This window comes from Hyla sarda, chromosome 8, assembly GCF_029499605.1.
Source record: "Hyla sarda isolate aHylSar1 chromosome 8, aHylSar1.hap1, whole genome shotgun sequence".
Classification (NCBI taxonomy): Eukaryota; Metazoa; Chordata; class Amphibia; order Anura; family Hylidae; genus Hyla; species Hyla sarda.
In genome coordinates, this window is record NC_079196.1 from 111,245,402 (window position 1) to 111,254,041 (window position 8,640).

General features: G+C 41.9%; 1 protein-coding gene across 1 annotated transcript; it reads right to left on the reverse strand.

The window, feature by feature from the left end:
- Nucleotides 1-1,394: 1,394 nt before the first annotated feature.
- LOC130284497 (gamma-crystallin 1-like) lies at nucleotides 1,395-6,656 on the reverse strand. Its single transcript, XM_056534899.1, has 3 exons — nucleotides 6,648-6,656; nucleotides 3,535-3,777; nucleotides 1,395-1,670 (listed from the first exon to the last, which is right to left on the reverse strand). Exons 1-3 carry the CDS (start codon nucleotides 6,654-6,656, stop codon nucleotides 1,395-1,397), a joined length of 528 nt encoding a protein of 175 aa, XP_056390874.1.
- Between the last annotated feature and the right edge of the window lie 1,984 nt (nucleotides 6,657-8,640).

Here is an 8,640-nt window from a genome sequence, read left to right on the forward strand (position 1 = left end):
AGGAGTCCGTTTTATGTAACTAGCAAGGAGAATGAAGTTGAGTGGAGAAAGGGGGGGAATTGATTATTGTTTTGCATTAAACAAATAATTTTTCCTTCCATTTTCCTGTGAGCTGTGTGCTTTATCCAAATTTATCAAAAAGGTGCACAAATAGCTTCATCAATAGCTAAAAAACTTAAAGGGGTTATCCACCATAAGGTGATTTTAGTACGTACCTGGCAGACAGTAATGGACATGCTTAGGAAGGCTCTGCGCTTGTCTTGGGGCTAAATGGCTATGTTGTGAGATTACCATAACACTGTGGTTAGCTTTTTGTGAACTGATATTTCCTATTTGAGTTTTCTTCTTTGCCTACAAATTCCATAATTCCATTTTCCTCCCTCCCACACATCAGCCACCTCACCCATTGAAAAATAAATGAGCTGCATCCATTCAAAAGACCTGTGGTTTTCAATCAGGGTGCCTACAGCTGCATTAGTTGCAGATTGATCTCTCTCCCACCAAGCGATCCCTCCACCCATTGAAGCAGATAGGCTCCCTGTCATCAGCTGACTAGTGAGTCAGGTCTCGGCTGCATTTCAAGCTGGGAAAAATCTGAGACAGCAGTCATTTTGTATGCTGTTAAACATAAATATTGGGAGGAAAATCATAGAAGAATTGTGAGAAAAACATCACACACAGGTAAATACACTATATTATGAATTACACTAAATTTACATCCCCTGTAGCATAGTCAAATAAAAAAAAAATTCTGGGATACCCCTTTAAATCTAGACAAGTTTCAAAGTGTAGTCAAGGCTAGAAAAGCAAAAATTATAGCAAGCTCACAAAAATTGTGGCAATGTTAAATTGTCTCAATTGATAACTCAGCTACAACTGCAAAACTGAAACTCTTTTTAGTGCAATAATACTACTTATTGAAAAAGAACATTTGCATAAACATCACAACACCGGAAAAGCTGCAACAGCTTTTTCGGGCGTTTTGGCAGTTTTTATGGGGTTTTTGCTGGTGTGTGGAAACATTTTTGTACCATCTGGCAATTTTTCACTGACTTCAGGGTACCACTTCATGGGTCAGATGCAAGGCACCCAGCCAATGGAGTGTAAGTAGGTAAGTTGTGATATATAGCATCACTAGTTACCTCCCCCAGCCGTATAGTATACAGTGGTGCATAGCCCAGTGATGCTAATGCTGAGCAAGAGATATACATTATATATACTAAAAGTACTTAAGTATGGCTGATTATATCTGCACTTACATACCCTGAGACATCTGTAGACAGAATTCCAAGAGCACTTAAAAAGTCATGTAATATTTCAAGATTGATGAATACATACCAATATTTTTTTTATAAACATTATTTAATGGGGAATAAAAGTAAAATTTCTATCAATTAATACAGATGCTGGACACGTCTGAATGATCCTACTCTTGAGCTATTGGCTCCCCACTTGGTATAACTCCTGTACTCTCCAGGTCTCAGGTAATATTGACGTCCCTTGTAATTGGGCTCCTCATAGAACATCCAGTGGCCATCAAGAACATTGCAGGAGTGGATATCATGGTAATGAAACTTCTCATAGACACACTGACAGTCTTCAGTGAACTCCATCATTTGACCTCTGAAATCTTCTTTCTCATAAACCTTAATGATGAAAGGACCTCGATGCTATGATAGAAAGCAGGTTAGTTATAAAAAACAGACTGGAACTATGCAACAAATCTGTAACATATTGGACCTCATTTACTAAGATTTTGTAGGGTTTTTTGGGTTGCATGTGTCGTGTGCCAGAATTTCCGGGAAAAAATTATCGAATTTGGGCAGCAGCAAATTTCCACAAAAAGAACTGTCACACTTAAATGGCCGCTGTTATAAAAAAAACTTTTGACATATCCTAATGAAATGTCAAAAGTTTGATTGCCAGGTGTCTGAGTGTTCAAACCTCCCCTGATCAGGAGAATAAGAAGAGACAATGTCTGTGACAATAGCGTCATCTTCTCCCGACTTGTTCTCCTTATTAGTGAAGGTCTGAACATTCAGACACCCGCCAATCAAAATTTTCTGAGGAAATGTCAAAAGATTTTTCTAATGACAGATAAACTTTAAAGGGGTACTCCGGTGAAAACCTTTTTTCTTTTAAATCAACTGATGACAGAAAGTTAAACATATTTGTAAATTACTTCTATTAAAAAATCTTCCTATACTTATTAGCTGCTGAATACTACAGAGGAAATTCTTTTCTTTTTGGAATGCTCTCTGATGACATCACGAGCACAGTTCTCTCTGCTGACATTATGATAATAATAACACTTTATTTATTGTTGTCCTTAGTGGGATTTGAACCCAAGTCCCCAGCACTGCAAGGCAGCAGTGCTAACCACTGAGCCACCATGCTGCCCTTAGCATACATCTGCTATGCATCTGCTATTCATGGTTGCTAAAATGGACAGAGATGTCAGCAGAGAGCACTGTGCTCGTGATGTCATCAGTGTTCCAAAAAGAAAGGAATTTCCTCAGTAGCATTCAGCAGCTAATAAGTACTGGAAGGATTGATTTTTTAATAGAAGTAATTTACAAATATGATTAACTTTCTGCCACCAGTTGATTTAAAAGAAAAAAAGGTTTTCACCAGAGTACCCCTTTAACTTGCAATTAAAACAGATTTTACACTGACAGAACAAATGCAGAGCATTCTCTGTAGTGGTGCTTTACTTCAATGTTTGTGTTCATGTGGTCCTATTTCTATCTGTGTTATTGACTGCCTAATATCCCTCACAGAGAGCTTCTCCTAACACCTGCTATATGTAAAATGTCTGCTGTAGCTAATTACATGGGCTTTAATTGTGGCTCTGATATCACCCCTGTGACGTCATTGCGTCTCGCAGCGCATAGCAACGATGCAGGGGACGCTCACCGGAGGCCTGAAGCAGCGCGGACCCGACCCCGGCAACAGGTAATTATACAACCGGGGATGGGGGAGGCAACGGGGCAGCGGCGCCGGCAATGGGTGCCGCTGCCCCTTCTCTCCCCCTGTCTGTCGGCGCTGCTGCCCCATTGCTGGCACCGCTTCTCTCCCCCTGGCTATCGGCGCCGGCAATGGGGCAGCAGCACCGATAGCCAGGGGGGAGAGAACGGGCAGCGGCACCGATAGCCAGGGTGAGAGAAGGGCTGGCAGCAGGGTTCTAGACCCCAGGACAGGCAGGGGCAGAGAAGCCGGCAGCGACGGCAGGTCTCTGCACCTGCAAAGCCGCTGCAGTTCATTCATTTAAAGCGCCCACTTTAATTCATTGAACTGCAGCGGCTTATCGGCGTATAACGGGCAGGTAGACTTTAGGCAAAAAATGTTAGCCTAAAAAGTGCGCGTCATACGCCGATAAATACGGTACTTATTTTACAGTGTTTTTTCTTTTAATTTTGCAGTGTATGAACAAGTATTTTTGAAAAATACAATTGAGCAAAGTAAAATAATACAGGTATCTTTTAGCTCTGTTTACAAATAAAAAAAATTCTCTATACTGATAAACCTGCATACCTGAGTGGTTAGATGACAAGATCTAATGGAGTCATTAAATCCCAACCATTGCTGGAAATCAGGATACTCTCCTCTCCTCAGATAATACTGATATCCCTTGTAGTTAGATTGCTCATAGAGAATCCAGTTTCCACTCTCCACTCGGATGGAGTTACAATGACTGAAATATGAGGACAGTTCAGAGCAGTCAGAGCTGCACTCATAGGAGCGGCCCTGGAAGTTCTTGTCTTCGTAGAAGATTATCTGTAATGTATTCAATAAATATTCATTGTTATCTTTAACATACTGGGGGAATTTATTATTATATGTAGATTATATTGTTGCTCGAAATTTGTCTCAGTTTCTTTTTTGCAACTTTTTTTTGGCAATTTTTTAAGTAGACACATGATTGTGTAGGTATGTCAAAATCAAGTTGTTTTTTCTTTTGGGAAAAAAAATCACCAAAAAAATCTTCACCAGTTCTGTGGTGACTTACAAAACTGGCTGTGGACAGCATTAGTAAAAAGTAGCGCAAATTCTCAACAGGTTAAAAATTAACAAAAAAGTTGTATTATCAAATGCCATGCAATCATTTAACCCCTTACAGACACAACCCTTGGTACTTAAAGGGGTATTTCGGCCCTAAGACATCTTATCCCCTATCCGCTGGGGACCCCCGCTATCTCGCATGCAGCACCCACTTGCTGCGTCCTTAAGGCCAACATGTGCTAAATCCTTAAGGGGTTAATAAACTTGGTGCACATAAACATTACCACCACACAAATTAGTAAAATTGTTTACCTACATAAGCTTTGTTTCAATTGTTTTTAAAAACAATAGATAATTTGGAAAACCCCAACAAAGATGACAAATTATATTTTTAAGTAAACAGGCGCATGGACCACTGTAATATGTGAATGCTTGTGATATAGAGACTTATTTATTAATTAAATAATTCATTCATTCATATATTTATTTCTTCAAATTGATCTGTTAATCTAAAAACAAGTAATCTGGTAAGCAAAAAATGTTTTCACTTATTTTGTCCTAAACATTGTAAAATACACTGCTCAGAGAATGGAGGCGCTACCAGGAGACAGGCCAGTACATCATGAGATGTGGAGGAGGCCATAGGAGGGCAACAACCCAGAAGCCGGACCACTACTTCCGCCTATGTGCAAGGAGGAGCAGGAGGAGCACTGCCAGCACACTGCAAAATGACCTCCAGTAGGCCACAAATGTGCATGTGTCCACTCATATGGTCAGAAACATGAGGGTGGTATAAGGGCCCAACGTCCACAGGTGGAGGTTGTGCTTACAGCGCAACATTGTGCAGGACGTTTGGCATTTGCCAGCGAACACCAAGATTGGCAAATTCACCACTGGCACCCTGTGCTCTTCACAGATGAAAGCAGGTTCACACTGAGCACATGTGACAGATGAGTCTGTAGATGCTGTGGAGAATGTTCTGCTGCCTGCAACATCCTAAAGCATGATCGGTTTGGCGGTGGGTCAGTAATGGTGTGGGGTGGCATTTCTTTGGGGGGCGCACAGCCCTCCATGTTCTTGCGAGAGGTAGCCTGACTGCCATTAGGTACCGAGATGAGATCCTCACACCCCTTGTGAGACCATATGCTGGTGCGGTTGGCCCTGGGTTTCTCCTAATGCAAGACAATGTTAGACCTTATGTGGCTGGAGTGTGTCAGCAGTTCCTGCAAGAGGAAGACATTGATACTATGGACTGGCCCGCCCATTCCCCAGACCTGAATCCGATTGGGCACATCTGGGGCATCATGTCTCGCTCCATCCACCAACGCCACGTTGCACCATAGCTTTAGTGCTTTAGTCCAGGTCAGGGAGGACATCCCTCGGGAGACCATCTGCCACCTCATCAGGAGCATGCCTAAGCATTGCAGGGAGGTCATACGGGCATGTGGAGGCCACACACTAATGAGCCTAATTTTCACTTGTTTCATGGACATTACATCAAAGTTGGTTCAGCCTGTAGTGTGGTTTTCCACTTTGATTTTGAGTTTGACTCTATATCCAGACCTCCATGGGTTGATAAATTTGATTTCCATTGATCATTTGTGTGTGATTTTGTTGTCAGCACATTCAACTATGTAAAGATGAAAGTATTTCATACGATTAGTTCATTCAGATCTAGGATGTGTTATCTTATTTATTTTTTTGAGCAGTGTAGATAGTATTTTCATATATGATCAACAATATAATAATCAACTATACATACTGGGGTATATTTATCAGGGCCTGGCAGAGGCACATATCTTCTAAAGCCTTCCATTCTGCTAAAAGGAGGCATGAAGGAGGCTGGGAGGGGGCTCAGTCTCGGATGGAGGAGGCACTCAGGGGTGTGTCCTACTCACATGTGACTTACAACACCTAAAGTCACAGAAATATTCACCACCCCAATAAGTGGTGTATATATTTGTGTGTCGAGTGCAAGGCTAGCCATGAAAACACTGGATTTACTAAGAGTTGTACATCTCTTAATAAATCCAGCAAACCCAAAATAGGCAAGCTTTATTTATATGTGGCGCACAAAAATGTAGCAGATTATATATATTCTCCACTATGTATTCCATTCTAAATATTGTTTCAGTACATATTTTGATATCCAAATATATGCATTTCAACTTTATTGTTTCTTGACACAATAATTGTGGCATACATTTTGCATTTTTATGTATGTGGTGTGAGTACATGATAATGGAGAAATAAAGTGACATACAATGGTGCATGAATAACTGTAAAAATAAAAATAATAAAAAATAAAATAAGACAGAATAGACCGATTCTTGTTGCTGCTTTGTAACCCAGAGTACCAGGTCTTACCAGACTTGGATCTCCGTTAACAAGGCTCCTATATCAGCTACAAGGCTACCTTAATTGTATGGGCAACCTTAGTGAAATGTTATTCATACTACTATATGTTCCTCTGAATATGGATGAAAATACATCCGGTTTAATAAAAAAATGTATGCACAAATATGTTACAACTTTGTATTATATGTCACATAAGTTGTAATCCTAACACAAAACAAATAATAATGTATTATCCTAAAAATTTCAAATTATAAAATATATTTGCTGACATTATGCATGCCACTTACCTTTCCCATTGTGGAAGGAGAGTTGTTAGAGAGTTTCATTCTGTCCTTTTATATACATTGACGATTGCTACACTCAGCAGAACTTCAAAGAAACTACTATTTCTGTTTAGTAAGTTAAATGTACTCTATAGCTTTATTCATGAGTGTTCTTTGTGTGTTGCCTTTGTTAATGTATGCTTACTATGAGCGGTTGTTTTACAAGTTCCTTCTCCCCACTGTCTTTATCTCACAAACAACAAATTGTTTACATTTTCAATAATAAAAAGAGCAACCAATGCACTTGATGTATAACCCCTTAAGGACATGGCCCATTTTAGCCCTGAAGGGGTACTCCGGTGGAAAACATATTTATATATTTATATATATATATATATATATATATATATATATATATATATTTTTTTTTTTTTTTATAACTGGAGCCAAAAAGTTAAACAGATATGTAAATTACTTCAATTTAAAAATAATTTTCTGTCTGACCACAGTGCTCTCTGCTGACACCTCTGGCCATGTCAGGAACTCTCCAGAGTAGGAACAAATCCCCATAGCAAACCTCTCCTGCTCTGGGCAGTTCCTGACATGGACAGAGGTGTCAGTAGAGAGCACTATGGTCAGACTGAAAAGAACCACTCAACTTTCTCTGTAGCATACAGCAGCTGATAAGTACTGGAAGGATTAAGATTTTTATATAGAAGTAATTTACAAATGTGTTTAACTTTCTGGCACCAGTTGATTAGAAAAAAATAGTTTTCCACCAGAGTACCCCTTTGGAGATCAGGCTAATTTTCCTTTTTGTGCTTTTATTTTTCCTCTACTCTTTTAAAATCCATACCACTTTTATATTTTCACCTACAGACCCAAATGAGGGCTTGTTTTTTTGCACGACCATATGTACCGTATTTATCGGCGTATAACACGCACTTTTTAGGCTAAAATTTTTAGCCTAAAGTCTATGTGCGTGTTATATGCCGATACACCCCCAGGAAAGGCAGGGGGAGAGAGGCCGTCGCTGCCGGATTCTCTCCCCCTGCCTTTCCTGGGGTCTAGAGCCCTGCTGCCGGCCCTTCTCTCCCCCTGGCTATCGGCGCCGCTGCCCTTTCTGTCCCCCTGACTATCGGTTCCGGCACCCATTGCCGGTGCCGATAGCCAGGGGGAGAGAAGCGGCGCCGACAGCCAGGGGGAGAGAAGGGGCAGCGGCACCCATTGCTTCCCCCCATCCCCGGTTGCATAATTACCTGTTGCCGGGGTCGGGTCCGCGCTGCTTCAGGCCTCCGGTGTGCGTCCCCTGCATCGTTGCTATGCACTGCACGGCACGGCACATGAAGTCAGTGCGCCGCGCCATGCAGTGCATAGCAACGACGCAGGGGACGCACACCGGAGGCCTGAAGCAGCGCAGACCCGACCCCGGCAACAGGTAATTATGCAACCGGGGATGGGGGGAGGCAACGGGGCAGCGGCGCCGGCAATGGGTGCCGCTGCCCCTTCTCTCCCCCTGTCTGTCGGCGCCGCTTCTCTCCCCCTGGCTATCGGCGCCGGCAATGGGGCGCCGGCACCGATAGTCAGGGGGAGAGAAGGGCCGGCAGCAGGGCTCTAGACCCCAGGAAAGGCAGGGGGAGAGAAGCCGGCAGCGACGGCCTCTCTCCCCCTGCCTTTCCTGGGGGTGTATCGGGGTATACACGCGCAAACACGCACCCTCATTTTACCATAGATATTTGGGTAAAAAACTTTTTTTACCCAAATATCCTTGGTAAAATGAGGGTGCGTGTTATAGGCCGGTGCGTAGTATACCCAGATAAATACGGTACTTTGTAATGATATCTTTCATTTTCACATAAGATGCACCATGAAACCCAAAAATGTTTATTTGTGGATGGAAATTTACAAGAAAACTGCAATTTTGCAACTTTTTATATTTTTTTGGGGGTAGGGGGAGGGGGGTTACGCAGTGCACTTTATGGTAAAAATGATATATTGGCAGGCATATTCAAAGATT

What these genes read in the sequence shown, in the direction of transcription:
- LOC130284497 (XM_056534899.1), bottom strand. An exon ending in CTTGTCATCTAACCACTCAG is followed by an intron (nt 1,671 to 3,534) that starts GTATGCAGGTTT and finishes TTTCTATCATAG; the next exon opens with CATCGAGGTCCTTTCATCAT.